Source organism: Oncorhynchus gorbuscha, linkage group LG04 (assembly GCF_021184085.1).
Source record: "Oncorhynchus gorbuscha isolate QuinsamMale2020 ecotype Even-year linkage group LG04, OgorEven_v1.0, whole genome shotgun sequence".
NCBI lineage: Eukaryota > Metazoa > Chordata > Actinopteri > Salmoniformes > Salmonidae > Oncorhynchus > Oncorhynchus gorbuscha.
In genome coordinates, this window is record NC_060176.1 from 46502275 (window position 1) to 46521485 (window position 19211).

The window sequence follows — 19211 nt, forward strand, 5'->3', positions numbered from 1 at the left end:
TGTAATGTAATGGTTTATTTTCTTTACCAATGATATGCCATCATAGGGATACCACAATGTAACTGACAGCTAGCTAGTAGATGGAACAACCATTAAATCCACTAAAACACAGGCCAAGTTAGACTAACACATTTTTCTTGGCCTCAAAAGGAAATGTAAAACTGATGGTGACTGCCTCCAATTACACCTACACAACCCCGCCCACCTTTGCTCCACACATTTATTGGCACATCCCCATGGCCATGAAGATCCCCCACACTTACCCTCCCATTTCCCACACCCACTGCCTCTACCGGGGGCACAGGCTGTGGTGGGCCTTCCTCCTCTCCTCCCTCTCTGTCTTCCTGGCGGGGCTGCTGGCCCTGCTGCTCTGGAAGGTTGCTCACAGAGGGTTCAATAGCATTGGGATTTTCAGACCCCGACGACAGCGCTGGGCACACAGACAGGTGAGGGGAGAAGGTAGAAAGATAAGATGGAGAGAGAGTAGGGGGTGACAAAGGGAGAGTTATGTAAGCCTACACCTACAGTGTGACCACATGTCAATCTGGTGTGTACTGTGCCGGCCTATGAACAGGTAGAGTCTTGTTATTGTGATGTTGCAGAGCATTAGTGTGCAGACAGATTTCAATCTGAGGAATGCCTTGAAGGAATGGGCGTTCTCTGTGATATCGGCTCAACATCTGCCTGGCAAAGTCCTAGTAAGTTACAAGACATGCAGGAAGAGTACTCTTATGTTTTTCTTCTTCAGTCCCGCTATTGTATTTCTCACACTTTCCTTCCTCAACAGATGGTGCTGATCTTCTGTTTCAACATTGGCTCCATCGTGACCTATATCACCCTCTCTACTGAGTGAGTTGCATCATGATACCATGGTGATGGGATCAAAACAAAGTTTTGTTTGTTCACAAGAAAGGTCCAAGACAAAGAGCCAGAGGGAAACTAAAATGTCTTCTCCCGCTCCTCTCAGCCCAGTAGAGTCCTGCATGAAAGAATACAGCATAGCTTTCCTCATTGATTTGAGCTTCAACATCTGCCACCTTCTGTATTTTGGGCTCAGGGTGAGGCAGTTAGCTAATAGGACACATACAAAATAATGTCACACATTTTGGGTTTAGACAAAGCACTGTGCATTACTCTGTCTTTCCTGTGTGTCATTGCTCACCAGTTTTTGGCGGCCCAGGATAAGCTGATGGTTTGGGTTGACTTGAGATCCCTGGTGGATTTTTTCACCATTGCTCCTTCCTTTGTTACCCTGTTTTCCCGTCGATCCTGGCTGGGTAAGACACTCATACATGGGTCATTCCACAAAGAGTGCCTTTTGCACCTCTGATATTTTAACTATAAATTGTATTTAACCAATATTGCATTTTGAAAGCCTGTTACTGTACATTAAATGAAGTTCCCTTTAAAATAGACCACATGGAGAATTCAATTCATCCGATTGTTTTATATGAATAAAGACCAGAGGAGGCTGGTGGGATGAGCTATATGAGGACAGGCTCATTGTAATGGCTGGAAAGGAATAATTGAATAGAATCAAACATATTGTTTCTCTATGTTTGATACATTTCCATTATTCCATTCCAGCCATCACCATTAGCTTTTCCTCCTATAGCTCCTCCCACCAGCCTCCTCTGACATTCTTGCTAAAGTGCCAAAATTCAGCATTTTGACCATTCCCGCTGTGCACCCTCTGTCACTTCTAGGAAGATTCTAACCCACTTAACCCCAACATTTCTCCCAAGTTTCACCGCCGTAAAGCCCTAGTTATTTTGTTTGCTTTGACAAAGTCATTTCTGAAGATTATTATTTATTTAATGTCATTAGTGATTCATTTACATTGGCCCCTCATTTTAAGGTCAACCCTGTTACGTGAACTGAACTCTCATTTTAATTTGGTGAAATAATTCCTTTTACAATATTTTTATCAAAAGAAACATTGAACATATAATAGTCAAAACATTGTGTAATAGCAGGTGCGCTGGTTCTACTCTTTTTGGCCAATTTGTGGTAAAATAATGAGTTGGTCGAGGATAACATGTCGATCCAGTTACCCATAGGCTAGATTTATTTAAAAAAATTATATATATTTTTTTTTGTGAAGCTTGCATTCAATTTCCACTCCCTGTTGCACACAACAAGCTTCCATTCGCCCTGTCACAATGGGATTTATGGCTGATTAAAGATGACATCGTCAACCGGTTACAGTCAACCCTGTAACTTTATTTGGCACTTACTATACTATTTAAATTTAACCTCTTGAGATGGGAAAACTTGTTGAATATAGGCATTATGACAAAATGTTCAAATTAGGTGAAATCAAAAGTACATTTTTTTTTTTACCAAGTTACACTTCTCTAAAGGCACCGAATTGGTGGAACGACCCACATACAGTTGGCCTACACACTTATACGCCATCAAAATTATGGGTAATTTAAAGCAACATGGGATGGGATGTTCAAAATCTCTCCCAATACTGGTTTTAATAACCATTATAAGTTTTTCATTATTATTATTATTATTATTGTATTTTTTCTTCTTCAAACTGAGTGATGCAATATTTTGGTAACTTTCCTAAAAGTTAGTGTTGCTTAGTGTTGCAAGATTTTGGTAACTTTCCTACAATTCCCAGGTTTTCAAGAAACACCAATTGGAAGATTTACAGTAATTTACTGGAATTTTGCAACCCTGTAAGCTAATGCCTTATTTTGTATATCTGGCCCAGGTCTGAGGTTCATCAGAGCTCTGCACATACTGGAGTTACCAGTCGTTCTGCAGATTCTCAACGTCTTCAACAGCAACAGGTAACACAGCAACACATACGGTACATCTACATGAAGTTTCAAGTTTAAATGTCACATGCACATGTCTTTCTTGCAAGCTCTAACCCCAACAATGCAGTAATCAATAACGATGTAATACTAAAAATAAGATGTAACAAAAACACACACAATCTATAAATAAGAAGAAAATGATAAAGTAAGTAAGAGTACTATATACAGGGTCCGTTCCAGTAGCATATTTACAATGTGCAATTTCCATTAAATGTGCATCAAATAGAGGCCGGAACAGGGATGAAAAGTAGGATGAGGATTCCATTGACTTTCACATTTTCAGCATGTATGAGATACAAGCAATGTGACTTGTTTTAAATGCATGTCTGCCTGTTAATACAATTGAACTTTCTCACTCTCTCACACGTTCTCTCACTCACATTCTCTCAGTCCCATTCACATTTTCTGTCACTCTGTATTCCCAGCACCACTCTGAAACTCTCCCGCCTGGTTGCCATCCTAACAGGCACACTGCTGACCTCAGCTGGTTTCATCCACCTGGTGTGTTTGTGTCATTTCCATTCATGTCTTGGTTCGCTCCACACTCTTTACATTCATAGAGAAATAAGGAAACCATTTTGATAGACAGTTGAGGCACTATTGCACTAATGTTGTAAATGTGTTTTAATGAGTAATTCAACTAATACTAAAATGACTAATTCTGCTAACTTTATAAAGCTGGAATCCGTAGCGGTGAAACTGCAATGTCTGTTTGCGATATTATAACAACAAAGACAATACTTCAACAACAAAAATGATGTTGGACATCATTGAACGCGCGATAGAATAGTAGAGTGTGTAATCAGATTATTATTTTTTTACCACAATGCTGGATGCTCATCTCCTCTGTTTCATAAACAAAACAATAACAAAAGGCCTGGGGCGACCAGTGGCACTGTTTCACCTTATGCAGATCTCAACTTTAACCACTCTCTCTCATGAGACCTGGTCTTGCTGCAGCTGGAGAACTCAGGTGACCCCTGGCTGGACTTCTCCAACCCCCAACCTCTCCACTACTTTGAGTGTGTATACTTCCTGGTTGTTACCATGTCAACGGTGGGCTATGGTGACGTGGAGTTGAGGACGACCCTGGGACGCCTCTTCGTCATCATCTTCATCTTTATTGGACTGGTACATCTCATAAGACAGTATTGACTCCCCCCATACAATGTAAAGAGTATTTCAGCATAGGAAAGTGCTATGGAAATCCAATCCATGAAAGCTTCTGTCTGCTTCCCGAATGGCACCCAATCCCCCCTATATCAGGGATGCGGCCCGTGGCCCCCCATTTTGTAGGCCTGTGGATACATTTCCGAAAATAAACAAATTAGCCCATGTTAGCTAACATTTTTGGGATTTTGCTTAGGGCACCCAAAAGGCTAGGACTGGCTCTGACTGCATATCTGGGTATGGATGTGGGTATGCAGACCCGCAAACTACAGATTTCTTTCAAAGTTGCCCATCCCTGCCTTATATAGTGCACTACTTTTGAACAGGGCCCATAGGGTTCTGGTCAAAAGTAGTGCACTTCATAGGGAATATGGTGCCATTTGGGATGCAGTCACTGTCAGTGGTCCATTATGGATGTGATTTAGATACACATCATGTCTCTCTCTTTCTCTCTCAGGGTCTGTTTGCCAACTTTGTCCCAGAGGTGGTTCAGATCATCATCAACAGGAAGAGGTTTGATGGAAGCTTCACGGGTGTCTCAGGCAAGACGTGAGTCATCTTACTACAGTTTATCGGAGATGACCAAAATAAAACAGTTGGTGTAGTAGCAGCTACAAGGTACATTCTTATGTCACACAACATGATAATATACACTGGACCTAAACAAAAACGACTAAATCCTCAGTATATCTGATATAATGCTTCTTAGAACGAGAGAAAGACTATAACATTCTATCTCCACCCAACCATGTTAATGTTCCTCTGTGTGTGTGTGTGTGTGTGTGTGTGTGTGTGTGTGTGTGTGTGTGTGTGTGTGTGTGTGTGTGTGTGTGTGTGTGTGTGTGTGTGTGTGTGTGTGTGTGTGTGTGTGTGTGTGTGTGTGTGTGTGTGTGCGCGCGTACGTGCGTGTGTGCATGCGCTAGCCATGTGGTGGTGTGTGGTCACATCACTCTGAGCAGCGCCTCTGCCTTCATGAAAGATTTTCTACACGAGGACAGGGGAGAGGTCGACGTCAAGGTGCTCTTCCTGGGAAAGTGAGTCACAGCGTTACCTTTGAGCCCAACCTGGGCCCTCGTCAAATGTTGTGCACTACATAGAGATTAGGGTCCCGTTTCAGACACTGCTATCTCTGCCTTTGCCAGCTTCCGTCCTAACCAGGAGCTGGAGGCTTTCTTCCTGAGGTGGTTCCTGAAGGTCACCTTCTACCAGGGCTCAGTGATGCAGAGGAGAGACATGGAGAGAGTTAAGGTACTGGAGCCAAGTACACACTCAGTTTGGATAACGGACATACAACACATTTGACACAACTGTTTTGCTACAAGTTAGTCTGCACACAAATATTATAACACACACCAATTGTGGGGGCACCACACAATGGTTTTGTAATCATTTTTGTCCAGACAAACTCTTTGACTTGACTGAGCGTGCTACTGAACATACTACCATCTAGCAGTCGGATGCTAACATTAGCATTTGTACTCCGAGCCAACTGTACACAGTTGTGGAATCAAGAGCAAGAAGCTAGCTTGTTCCTCCTGGAGCTACTGTCGGCTCTTAGATCTCCGGAAGGTAACACGTCACCACAGTGGCTAGAAGTTACTGGCTAGCCTCTGCTTACCACGTACAACTAGGCCGCCAACACAGAGGTGGAGACACGTACACTGGGAAGGGTACAGGAGGGACACAGGGATGCAGAGTAATGATGGTTTAGTGACTGTGGTACATGGTAACACTGGGTTGATGCTATCCTCTGTGTGTAGATGCATAAAGCAGGAGCTTGCCTGATCATCTGTGACAGGTTCACCTCAGACCAGCATAAGGAGGATGCTGCCAATCTCATGAGGTAGGGAGGGCTCAGGTGCATGCACACATAGCTAGACAGGCACACGCGCCCGCGCACACACACGTTCACCTGCTCTCTACCTTGTTATACTTTCTGACACACAGCTAAAGATAAATAATAAGATAAAACAACATGTTTTAAGAGTGTGTTTGTCCTCTGTCAGGGTGATCTCCATCAAACAGTATTGTCCCAACACCAGGATTATAGTTCAGATGTTGAAGCACAACAGTAAGGTAGGCTGCCTGTCCCCGATGCCTATATACATCTTACAAACAAGTATGGCTACTGTTGCTAGATGATGTGTCATGTGTGTGTGTGTGTTGTGTGTGTGTGTGTTTGTGTGTGTGTGCTCCCAAGGCGTTCCTGCAGAACGTGCCTAACTGGGACTGGAGTCGAGGTGATGCAGTAATCTGCCTGGCAGAGCTCAAACTGGGTTTCATGTCTCAGAGCTGCCTGGTGCCTGGCCTCTCCACGCTGTTGACCAACCTGTTCACCATGCAGAGTGAGATCGAGGTATGTCAACAATAAAGTGCACTATTCGGATCCCTTACTAAGTATTTGAATGTATTTATGAAAGCAGGGTGGGAGAGCAGAGAGGGAGATGGGGGCACAGTCAGGCTTACCCGAGAGACATGGCTCCAACCCTGTCGCCAGGGTGTACAGTATGTGGTCCAAAGTCAGGAGCTTTAACTATATTTAACTATTATACTAGACTCCATCACAGCGCTGTACTTTTTTTTATCAGGTATCTCTGTTGCTACTGAATCTCTGTTGCCATTTTGTTTCACAGCAGGACGGAGACACCTGGCAGAACCTGTACAGAGAGGGCCTCTACAATGAGATCTACACAGAGCACCTGTCCCCCTCCTTCATAGGGATGTCCTTCGCTCAGGCCAGCAAGTCAGTTTGTCAGTCTGCTACAGAGAGACATATCAGTGTTCTATTACTACAAACAAACATGATCTCTCTCTCTCTGTCTGCCTGCCTGTGTGCATGTCTGCCTGCCTGTCTGCCTGTGTGCCTGCCTGTCTGCTTGTGTGCCTGTCTGTGTGTCAGGCTATGTTTCCTGAAGCTGAGGTTGCTGTTGATTGGGATTGAGTATCAGAGCGGAGACCAAGATTTCAAGTAAGTAACTAGTAGCAGTAGTAGTATTTGTATTAATGAAGGATCCCCACACTTCCTGTAGTACTGGCAGTAGTATTTGTATTTATTAAGGATCTCCACTCTTCCTGTAATAGTAGTAGTAGTAGTACTAGTAGTATAATACAAATACTACTACTACTAATACAGGAAGAGTGGGGATCCTTAATTATTAAGGATAGTAGTAGTAGCAGCAGTAGTAACAGTAGTAGTAGCAGCAGCAGTAGTATTTGTATTTATTAAGGATCTCCACTCTTCCTGTAGTAGTAGTAGTAGCAGCAGTAGTAACAGTAGTAGTAGTAGTAGTTGTAGCAGCAGCAGTAGTATTTGTATTTATTAAGGATCCCACTCTTCCTGTAGTAGTAGAAGCAGTAGTAGTCGTAGCATAGTAGTAGTAGTATTATTTGCATTTATTAAGGATCCCCACTCTTCCTGTAGTAGCAGGAGCAGTAGAAGTAGTAGCAGTGTCAGTAGCAGCGGTAGTATTTGTATTTATTAAGGATCCCCACTCTTCCTGTAGTAGTAGCAGTAGTATTTGTATTTATTAAGGATCTCCACTCTTACTGTAGTAGTAGTAGCAGCAGTAGAAGTAGTAGCAGTGTCAGTAGCAGTAGTAGTAGTAGTAGTAGTAGTCGTAGCAGCAGCAGTAGTATTTGTATTTATTAAGGATCCCCACTCTTCCTGTTGTAGTAGTAGTAGCAGCAGCAGTCGTAGCATAGTAGTAGTAGTAGTGTTTGTAATTATTAAGGATCTCCACTCTTCCTGTAGTAGCAGAAGCAGTAGAAGTAGTAGTAGTAGTAGTAGCAGTATTATTTGTATTTATTACGGATCTCCACTCTTCCTGTAATAGTAGTAGTAGTAGTAGCAGCAGTCGTAACAGTAGTAGTAGTAGTAGTCGTAGCAGCAGCAGTAGTAGTAGCAGCAATAGTATTTGTAGTAGTTATTTGTATTTATTAAGGATCCCACTCTTCCTTCCTGTAGTAGTAGTAGCAGCAAGTATTTGTATGTATTAAGGATCCCCATCGTAGTAGTAGTAGTATTTGTATTTATTAAGGATCCCCACTCTTCCTGTAGTAGCAGGAGCAGTAGAAGTAGTAGTAGTATCAGTAGCAGCAGTAGTATTTGTATGTATTAAGGATCCCCACTCTTCCTGTAGTAGTAGCAGTAGTATTTGTATTTATTAAGGATCTCCACTCTTCCTGTAGTAGTAGTAGTAGCAGCAGTAGTAACAGTAGTAGTAGCAGCAGTAGTATTTGTATTTATTAAGGATCTCCACTCTTCCCGTAACAGTAGTAGTAGTAGTAGCAGCAGTAGTAACAGTAGTAGTAGCAGCAGTAGTAACAGTAGCAGTAGTAGTAGTCGTAGCAGCAGCAGTAGTATTTGTATTTATTAAGGATCCCACTCTTCCTGTAGTAGGAGTAGCAGCAGTAGTCATAACATAGTAGTCGTAGTAGTATTTGTATTTATTAAGGATCCCCACTCTTCCTGTAGTAGTAGTAGTAGTAACAGTAGTAGTAGCAGTCGTAACAGTAGTAGTAGTAGTAGTCGTAGCAGCAGCAGTAGTATTTGTATTTATTAAGGATCCCACTCTTCCTGTAGTAGTAGTAGCAGCAATAGTCATAGCATCGTAGTTGTAGTAGTATTTGTATTTATTAAGGATCCCCACTCTTCCTGTAGTAGCAGGAGCAGTAGAAGTAGTAGTAGTATCAGTAGCAGCAGTAGTATTTGTATTTATTAAGGATCCCCACTCTTCCTGTAGTAGTAGCAGTAGTATTTGTATTTATTAAGGATCTCCACTCTTCCTGCAGTAGTAGTAGTAGTAGTAGCAGCAGTAGTAACAGTAGTAGTAGCAGCAGTAGTATTTGTATTTATTAAGGATCTCCACTCTTCCTGTAATAGTAGTAGCAGCAGTAGTATTTGTATTTATTAAGGATCTCCACTTTTCCTGTAGTAGTAGTAGTAGTAGCAGTAGTAACAGTAGTAGTATTTGTATTTATTAAGGATCTCCACTCTTCCTGTAGTAGTAGTAGTAGTAGTAGTAGTAGTAGCAGTAGTAACAGTAGCAGTAGTAGTAACAGTAGTAGTAGCAGCAGTAGTATTTGTATTTATTAAGGATCTCCACTCTTCCTGTAATAGTAGTAGTAGTAGTTGCAGAAGTAGTAACAGTAACAGTAGTAGTCAGCAGCAGTAGTATTTGTATTTATTAAGGATCCCCACTCTTCCTGTAGTAGCAGGAGCAGCAGAAGTAGTAGTAGTAGCAGCAGTAGTAGTAGTAGTAGTAGTAGCAGCAGCAGTAGTATTTGTATTTATTAAGGATCCCCACTCTTCCTGTAGTAGTAGTAGTAACAGTAGTAGTAGCAGCAGTAGTAACAGTAGTAGTAGTAGTAGCAGTATTATTTGTATTTATTAAGGATCCCCACTCTTCCTGTAGTAGCAGGAGCAGTAGTAGTAGTAGTAGTAGTAGTAGCAGCAGCAAAGATTTTTTAGAACTAAACCAAGATCGACCACAGCCAGTTATTTCCAATGGGAGCAAATGAGCCATAGTGGGCAGAACATGCATGGAGGGGGTAGAGCCAAGCACGAGCTAGAGAGATCCTATTGGCGCATTCTAGCATTATCTGCATATTTTCGTTAGGGAACGCCTACTTAGTGAAGTGTGCGTGTGCAATAACTCAATTTTCCTTTGCAGTCCTTCTAAACAACGCGATTTTAAAAAAAATTTGTAAAGCGTAAAGTCTACAAATCTTAGTCCACTCTGTTCAAAACAGATTCTAGTTTTGGGAATAGAAAACTGTATTGAAATCAAATGTTTAATCAATGAGAAAACTTGCAAAATGTCTGTTAAAATCCATCTCGTTCCGTCTTCTCCCACTGCCCGCCAGTGGGCTTCCTCTCACTACCATATTTGGTAGTGAGTGGAAATGACAAGCAGATGCTTCACATTTATACAGTAAAATATCTGTTTCATTGTTCTATCTGTGGTCGTTGTAGCAGTGGTAGAGGCGGCAGTAGTAGTAGTAGTAGACAGTCATTTTTATAATGCTTACAGGTATTTGATTATTTTACACATTAACTGTCGTTTTGTGGATGGGCTGCTTCCTGCCTGTTAAAGTTGTTTTGTTGTTTCTCAGTGTGTTGGTGAATCCTCCCAGTCACATCAAAATAAAGCTGTGGACTCTGGGTTTCCTCATAGCCAGCAATGCCAGTGATGCCAGAAGGTACTGTGCCACTCTAATATTAGTTCATAAACTAGAGCCTTGACTCAAATACTTCTGTATGTAGGGAGTGGGAGTATTCATGTTAGTCATTTTTGCGTACCTGTGTGTTTGTCAGGGCGAGTATGTACTGCTCTGTGTGTCACAGAGACATCAAGGATTTGCCCAGGATGAGACCCTGCAAGTGCACTGAGCAGAAAGATGGTAATGCAACAATGCAATGACCAAGACAAGACCTTTTTAGTACTAACCTCAGTTTCACAAGAAGCAAAGCAACTGAGGCGGCATGTTGAGAGGTGCAGAGATGGTGCAGTCTCTAACTCCTCCACTAGGGGGAATCCTCATCCCACTTTTCTCCACTGGGCTGAAAAATCAGGCTTTTCTTTAGGACCTATATCAGTAGAAAGCACCAAGCGCCTCTGTCTGTCCTGTTCGTCTCATTACACATTTTCACACAGAGCAGAGACTCAGAATGGCTGTCTGTCACCCTTCTATGTCTCTTATGTGCCTGTCTGTCACCTATGGGTGTGTCTGACCCGCAAGACTGTCTCTCACCCGTGTGTTTCTCATCTGTGTGTGTGTGTGTGTGTGTCCCATCAGTCTCATCTAACACCTCCGCCATGAGTCTAGGCTTCAGACGTCCATCACTGGGAGTTCTGCCCTTCAGGTGAGAAATCACAGCCTTCTACACAGGAATATGTTTGTTTTGAACATGCTGAGACAAATACTTAATTTAAAACTCACCATGATATATCGCACTGTCATTAGTGGAGGCTGCCTGGTGCGGGCGGGCGGGCAGGCTATGTCCTGGACAGCTGAGCACAGTGGAATAGCAGGCTGGGATTGACAGGCTGATTAATGGGCCGGCTCCCCAGCCGCCTCACTCAACCCATTCTGGGCATTAATATTGGGAGATCCTGTCAGAGGACAGAGAGGGAGGACAGAGAGGGAGGAGGAGAGAGGGGGGAGAAGAGAGCACGGTCAGAAGGTAAGTTAGTGAGCAGAATACAGATTAAATAAATTGTAGTTCCCTGCTCTCTCTCTCTTTCTATCTCCGTGTCTCTCTTTCCTCTCTCTCTTCCCCCCCATCCCTCTCACTCCTGTCTCCCTCTCTTTCTTTATCTCTCTCCGTCTCTCCGGTCTCGTCACCACCCTTTTTTATCTGTGATTCCACTACCCAAGTGGATACCTTTCATTTTCCCTTTTGTGCTCTTGACATCCAGAGTGGTTGGACAGTGTATATGTAATATGTCTGCATGCATGAGTCTGTGTGCCTCTCCTGTCTTCTCTCCCTCCACCCTTTCTTCCTTCCCTACACTCTCTGAGGCTTGTGTTTGTGTGTGTGTCCTCTGCTATAGCCCAGAGGGAGAGACTCTTCGAGAAAGGGAGTGTGTGTGGGAGCAGCAGCAGCAGGAGGAGCAGCAGGAGGTGGGGCTGGACTCTACAGGACTGTTCCACTGGTGCCCACCTGTTCCCCTGAAGGACATCTCACTGGTAAGACTGGGACATGGACAGATAGGCAATTAGGCACTAATGGTGAGCGATTAACATGTATTTTTTATTCCGGTTATTAAACAACTAATTAACCGACGTCGGTTCAATTACTTGAATTCCATCTAGTTTATTTTTTGTGTGAGCCCAACGTGTCGTTTCTCTAGAGAGAAATCAAATAATTCACGAGAGAAATCAAGTCAAGAACTATGTGCGACTCTGGGCTGAAGGGAGTTGTAGTTTTCATTAAGCAAATATTCAACCTAGTTCAGCGCAGAAACGCCTTATTTAACTACAATGACCATAATCCATTGCGCCTGTTATTTCTGTCTCGGACACTTTTATGCTTGCTATGTTTGGTAAGATACACACAGACCGTCTAGACTGCATGAGAGAGGAACGTACACAACACAACAAGAAGAGAGAGAGGGATAGAAACAGTGCTTCTACATCTGCATTGCTTGCGGTTTGGAGTTTTAGACTGGGTTTCTGTATAGGACTTTGACATTGGCTGATGTAAAAAGGGTTGGTCCTTCTGTAGCTCAGTTGGTAGAGCATGGCGCTTGTAACGCCAGGTTAGTGGGTTCAATCCCCGGGACCACCCATACGTAGAATGTATGCACACATGACTGTAAGTGGCTTTGGATAAAAGCGTCTGCTAAATGGCATATATTATTATTATATTATTTATAAATACATTTGATTTGATTGATTCCTGAAAGTGTGTGTTATCTACTTTGAAGAACTAGCTAAATGATTTCATCAGACAGCTCTGCAACACATTTAGGCAGTTTTAGATGCACTATTGTAAAGTGACTGTTCCACTGGATGTCATAAGGTGAATGCACCAATTTGTAAGTCGCTCTGGATAAGAGCGTCTGCTAAATGACTTAAATGTAATGTAATGTAAATGTAAATAGGAGGACTAAAGACAGTACAGTTTGGGGTGCACAGAGATAATGTTGTCTGGCTGGCTGAATGGCTGCTACTGACTGTACAGAAATGATCACTTTAAAAATAATAAAGTCATTAAATAAAATAGTAATTTAAATAAAATAATGTAATATTTTTCTGTTGATGTCTACCCAATGTGGACCTGACGGAGACAATGGAATATTTTCAATGTTTTGGCAATTGAATGTTCACTATATTTGGCTTTGGAATGTACATTTTTCAAAATGACTTATTTTTTTTAAGCTGAAATCAAAAACCGTGATCATTTTCTAAGAATCGAACCGAAACTGAACCGTCCTCAAAAAGTACTAATTTCTCAGCACTATTAGGAACACACTCACTGTCTCACACTGGCACTAGCTTACTTGTACCTAGCCAGCTAGAGTACATGCATGTAATAATAACATAATAAACATCTCCAGTCATGCATTTGTGTGTGTCTGTGTGTATCCTCCTCAGACCAGACAGAGTGCCAGTACCCTGGCACTGCAGGACCACGTGGTGGTGTGTGTCTTTGGGGACGGGGGCTCCAGCCTGCTGGGCCTGGGGGACTTCATGATGCCGCTGAGGGCCAGCAGCCTGACGGCCCCAGAGCTGAGGACGGTCGTCTTCCTGGGAGACCCACACTACTTCAGCAGGGAGTGGCCCAACATACAATACTTTCCCCACATCTATTTCCTGCCTGTGAGTCTCTGGACATGTGGGAATACTCTATAATAGATCTGAAATCTATCCATTATTCTATTCTATTCATTATTCCTCTAGCCTTGCCTCCCACCAGCCTCCACTGTCCCCTCAGAATGACCCCTATCCCTATTCCTCATTCCTGACACCCTCCCCTCACCCCATCCCTATTCTCATTCCGTCTCCCCCTCCCCACTCTCTCCCCCAGGGCTCTCCTCTGTGTGGGGCAGACCTGCGTGCGTTGAGTGTGGAGCGCTGTGCCATGGTGGTGGTCCTCAGCTCTCTGTCCAGCTCCAGCGACATTGAGCCCTCCATGCAGGATAAGGAGACCATCCACTTCTGTGTCAACCTCTACCACATCCGCTTCAGCCCCGAACCAGGCCCACACTGCACCCTCAGTCACACTCAAAGTCACGGCCACGGACAGGGGCTGGAGCTTGGTCATGGGTTTGGTGGTCATAACCATGGTCCGGGCCACGGTCAGTGAGAGGGACCAGAGAGGTTCATGGAGAATGTTCAGGGGGCTGGGAGAATATTACTGTTAAATGTTTGTTGGCTGCTTTAATATTCGATTAGTTGGCTTGGCTCAAGGCTGGACTCTCAGTGTGAGAGGAGAGATTGTGTGTGTGTGTGTTTATATTGTTTGTGAAGAGTGTGTGTGTCATGTCCGTGGTATGAGCGCCATACAGATTGTGGTCAGACAGACAGACAGACAGGGGCTGAGGGAAAGTCCTGAAGGCTGAGCAGAAATGTTCCGGGAATTGTGTGAGCGAATGTGTGTGTGTATGTATGTGTGTATGTGTGTGTGTGAACCTCAGTGTTTCTGTGTGTTGGTGTGTGTGTGTGTGTGTGTGTGTGTGTGTGTGTGTGTGTGTGTGTGTGTGTGTGTGTGTGTGTGTGTGTGTGTGTGTGTGTGTGTGTGTGTGTGTGTGTGTGTGTGTGTACGCGACAGCCTGCCACAGAAGCTGACAGAAAATAAACATGTTCCAGTAATTAACCTTGACAGGCTCAATGTGTCGCCAACAGCAGAATGTGCTAATGACACAATTAATCCATAATTAAGGCATGCTGTCTCACTGGAGCCATACAGTGGCTGGACCGACCCGCCTGGGCTGCCAATCAATGACTGTTTGTCTGTACTACAGGAGTTTGTGTGTGTGTGTGTTGAAGTCGGGTTATTGTTTTGTAGGGGACATTGGTGCATAATGTCCTAGTAATACACACTAATACCGGAAATGTTCACGTGTTTTGTGACAAAATAATCACTGTTTTACCAATCATGTTATGCAAATGCTTTTGGGAATCCCATTCGTTTGAAGGTTTTACCTTAGTTGATTACACTGACTGACTATAAGAGCGTCTGCTAAAATGACCAAAATGTAAAGTCAAAATGGTATAGATGTGTATCACTGATTTATACTTCTGTAGTTGTTGTGTTTAGTGTGTGCCATTGTAACATGTGTTGTGTTGTGCAGACACACTAGACTTTTCCCACATCCCTACGATACCCGAGAAGGCTGAGGTCACCCCTGCTCACAGCGCCGGCACCACTGTCCCTCTGCTGGTAGAGCTGGGTATTGTGCCTATTTCACTCCCTAGTGCTTTGCTACACCTGACGTTCCTGGTCTGGTCATGTCACATGGTCAGAGAAAACCAGTAAATACCATGTAGTTATAGATGAATGGTGACAATTGATTCTAAAAATAAAAAATTTTTTTAAAAGTACAGTATTATTATTCACAGTGATCCCTGTTTAAATGAAAACTTTTAGACCAATCAGAAACATTCACTGACCTCTATAATGACTGTACTGTAATTAGGCTACTAACCAGTCCCTTTCTCCCCCAGTGAACAGCTCTAACGTGTGCTTTGTGAACGAGGCGGACAGCCAAGAGGACTCCTCCAGCCTGACCCTGAGCCAGGCCTTCTCTGTAGGCTCCGTCTTCTCTGTCGACCTACTGGACTCTCTCATGGCAGCCGTGAGTAGACAGAACAGGACACAATGGCTGAGTACTAAGTTGCACCCTATTTCCTATATAGGTCACTATTTTTGACCAGCTATCCATAGGCATAGCCATAGCCATTTGGAAAGCATTCAATCCATAGCAATAGTAATTCATCAATAGTTGTACTACTTAGTTGCTTATAATAGTGCTATAATTCATGGCTTGAAAGTATTATTACCATTGGGATGCATGATACCACTTATGTTTTACTTTTCTCAATGCTATAAGTGTTACGGTTTTCTTCCGCCAAAGAGAGTCGGACCAAAATGCAGCGTGGTTAGTTCGATACATCTTTAATGAAGAAAAAAAACACGAACAATACAAAAACAACAAACGGAATGTGAAAACCTATACAGCCTATCTGGTGACAACTAACACAGAGACAGGAACAATCACCCACGAAACACTCAAAGAATATGGCTGCCTAAATATGGTTCCCAATCAGAGACAACGAGAATCACCTGCCTCTGTTTGAGAACCGCCTCAGGCAACCATAGACTTTGCTAGAACACCCCACTAAGCCACAATCCCAAAACCTACGAAAAACCCCAATACACAAACAAACCACAAAATAAACCCATGTCACATCCTGGCCTGACCAAATAAATAAAGAAAACACAAAATACCAAGACCAGGGCGTGACAATAAGATCATGCATTTGGAGCACCAAATATGGTGGACGATTGATAGCCTCTCCAAGATAGCTAGCTAACCAGTCAACTAACCTGAAAAACTGCCTGTATATTTTAACAGGGTGGGGGAACTCTATTTCTAGTTATTGGCCTTGGGTAGAACACACAGTGTCACTGTGAGCTGAGGGTTAGCTAAAAGAACCAATAGCTAACTTGATCTAACCTTGTGATCTGTGGTGTGTAGACGTACTTCAACGCCAACGTGCCTGGTCTGATCTGTACGCTGGTGACGGGTGGCGACACCCCCTTACTGGAGGCCCAGCTGGCAGAGGACAACCAGCTGCGGGGAGGGGAGATGTCCGTGAAGATGTGGGCGCTGCGCCAACGCTCCAAACTGGCACAGCTGGCACTGCAGGATGAGCCTCTCTGTAGCCTCGCTGTGAGTTTCTACTACTAACACACACAGACATACACTATGTATACAAAAGTATGTGGACACTTCAAATTAGTGTATTTGGTGATTTCAACTGCACCCATTGCTGACAGGTGTATAAAATCGAGCACACAGCCATGCAATATCCATAGCCAAACATTGGAAGTAGAATGGCCCATACTGAAGAAGTCAATTAACTTTCAACGTGCCACCTGCCCTGCCGTGGTCAACTGTAAGTACTGTTATTGTGAAGTGGAAATGTTTAGGAGCAACAACAGCTCAGGAACGAAGTGGTAGGTCAGACAAGCTCACACGAGAACGGGACTGCTTCGGTTCATGGTTTGGCTAGGCCTGTCATCCCCCTGATCTGTTTCATCTGTCTTGTGCTTGTCTCCACCCCCCACCAGGTACCCTCCATTTTTCCCCATTGTCTCCAGTGTATTTATACCTGCATTTTCTGTTTGTCTGTTGGCAGTTCGTCTTGTCTTGTCAGGTCATACCAGCGTGTTTCCTGTTTTTCCTGTTCTCAAGTTTTAGTTTTTTAGTCTTCCCGGTTCTGACCTTCTGCCTGTCCTGACCCTGTGCCTGCCTGCCGTCCTGTACCTGCCTGACTCTGACCTGGTTTACAAACCTCTGCCTGCCAACGACCTGCCTTTTGCCGGCCAACTTTGTTATAATAAATATTCTGAGAATCGTACTATCCACATCTGGGTCTTATCCTGAGTCGTGATGAGGCCCCTTAGTTCCAGTGAAGGAAAATCTTAACGCTTCAGCATACAATGACATTCTAGACGAATCTGTGCTTCCAACATTGTGGCAACAGTTTAGGGAAGGCCCTTTACTGTTTCAGCATGACAATAGCCCTGTGCACAAAGCAAGGTCCATACAGAAATGGTTTGTCGAGATTGGTTTGGAAGAACTTGACTGGCCTGCACAGAGCCCTGACCTCAACCCCATCGAACACCTTTGGGATGAATTGGAACACCGACTGTGAGCCAAGCCTAATCGCCCAACATTAGTGCCCGACCTCACTAATGTTCTTGTGGCTGAATGGAAGCAAGTCCCCGCAGCAATGTTCCAACATCTAGTGGAAAGCCTTCCTAGAAGAGTGGAGGCTGTTATAGCGGCAAAGGGGGGACCAACTCCATATTAATGCTCATGACTTTGGAATGAGATGTTCAACGAGCAGGCGTCCACATACTTTTGGTCATGCAGTATACACCTATATGGACACACATCTACACTGAGTGTACAAAACATTAGGAAGACTTGCTCTTTCTCTGACATAGATTGACCAGGTAAATCCAGGTGAAAGCTATGATTCCTTATTGATGTCACTTAAATCCACTTCAATCAGTGTCGATTAAGGAGTGGAGACAGGTTAGAGTAGTATTTTGTAAGCCTTGAGACAATGGAGACATGGATTTTGCATGTGGGCCACTCAGAGGGGGAATGACTTGCCTAGTTAAATAAATATTTTAAAATGGCTAAGACAAAAGAGTGCCTTTGAACTGGGGTTTAGTAGTAGAGGGCTCAACCGTTTCCCGTGTGGATCAAGAATGGTGCACCACCCAAAAGGACATCCAGCCAACCTTGACACAACTGTGGGAAGCATTGGAGTCGACATGGGCCAGTATCCCTGTGGAACGCTTTCGACACCTCGTAGAGTCCATGCCCCGACGAATTGAAGCTGTTCTGAGGGAAAGTGGGGGGGGCAACTCAAAATTAGGAAGGTGTTCCTAATGCTTTGTACACTCAGTGTATATAGACACACGCACACTAACCCACAGTGCATCGGTTCTAGAAACAGGCCCACCTACACACACGTCCTAGTGATTCCCTTATCATCCATATCCTCTGCAGTGTGAGGACTTCAAGGAGTTGTTCTGCCAGGCTCTGGACTCGTTGGAGATCCTGTGTTTTGGGCTGTATCGCCTGCTGGACCCACCTAACCCCTCCATGAAAAGGTACACTACCTATCCTGCTGCTCTTCCCTCTGCTGTTGGCACACACTTACTGTACCACTGTCTCTGCAGGTTTGTAATCACCAACCCGTCAGCAGAGCTCCCGTTGTTGCCTTCAGACAGAGTCTTCTGCTCTGTACCCTTCCACCAGAGTCACCTGCTCACCCTGAGGAGAGCCAAGACCATCAGTCACCGCCTATGAACCTCCCCTACACCCCCGCCCTCTGCTTGGACACCACAAGATGAATGACTCCAAACGGAACACTATCAATTTGATTTACGTAAATCTCTTTAGAAAGTCTTTATACATCTTTGAATGGAAATTCTTCTTTTTGCTGACACAGTACCCAACCACAGCAAAGCACGACACACTGGGAGGGCCTTGCTCAAGGGCACAATGGTGGTAGTTTAGGAGAGAGATGATTTACAACCTGTGTTGTGAGTGTTTCTTCTATACTGTACTGGTTATGAATATCAATGCCGTACAGTAGGAGACATGACAGTGTTTGACATTGGCTATTATTGTTTGCATAGGGTTAGAGACATGTTTTTATAATGTAGCTTTAGGTTGACATGTATGGTTTATTATTCCTATACCGTTATTTTTAATAAAAAATGTATTTTTTTTCCTTTATTTAACTAGGCATGTCAGTTAAGAACAAATTATTATTTTCAATGACGGCCTAGGAACAGTGGGTTAACTGCCTTATTCAGGGGCAGAACGACAGATTTTTACCTTGTCAGCTCGGGGATTCGATCTTGCAACCTTTCGGTTACTAGTCCAACGCTCTAACCACTAGGCTACCTGCCGCCCCAATGGTTTGTCTGTTTATGGTTTGTTTAAG

At 43.7% G+C, this 19211-nt stretch overlaps 1 protein-coding gene across 4 annotated transcripts; it reads left to right on the forward strand.

Annotated features, from left to right (window-relative positions):
• Nucleotides 1-135: 135 nt before the first annotated feature.
• On the forward strand, nt 136-19000 carry LOC124034157 (calcium-activated potassium channel subunit alpha-1-like). Of its 4 annotated transcripts, XM_046346941.1 has the most exons (27): nt 137-446; nt 603-698; nt 788-849; nt 968-1058; nt 1166-1277; nt 2726-2804; nt 3260-3335; nt 3795-3965; nt 4462-4553; nt 4928-5038; nt 5147-5252; nt 5765-5847; nt 6011-6080; nt 6205-6360; nt 6638-6747; nt 6904-6972; nt 10119-10205; nt 10321-10406; nt 10803-10869; nt 11561-11696; nt 13107-13331; nt 13540-13810; nt 14807-14905; nt 15180-15310; nt 16214-16408; nt 18266-18369; nt 18439-19000. In XM_046346941.1, the coding sequence occupies exons 1-27, from the start codon at nt 165-167 to the stop codon at nt 18566-18568; spliced, it is 3297 nt and encodes a 1098-aa protein (XP_046202897.1). In that variant the 5' UTR covers nt 137-164; the 3' UTR covers nt 18569-19000. The 4 variants fall into 4 exon arrangements, with proteins under 4 accessions (XP_046202896.1, XP_046202897.1, XP_046202895.1 ...); XM_046346939.1 differs by having other exon boundaries at nt 6638-6972; XM_046346940.1 differs by lacking the exon at nt 18266-18369 and having other exon boundaries at nt 136-446; nt 6638-6972.
• The last annotated feature ends 211 nt before the right edge of the window (nt 19001-19211 follow it).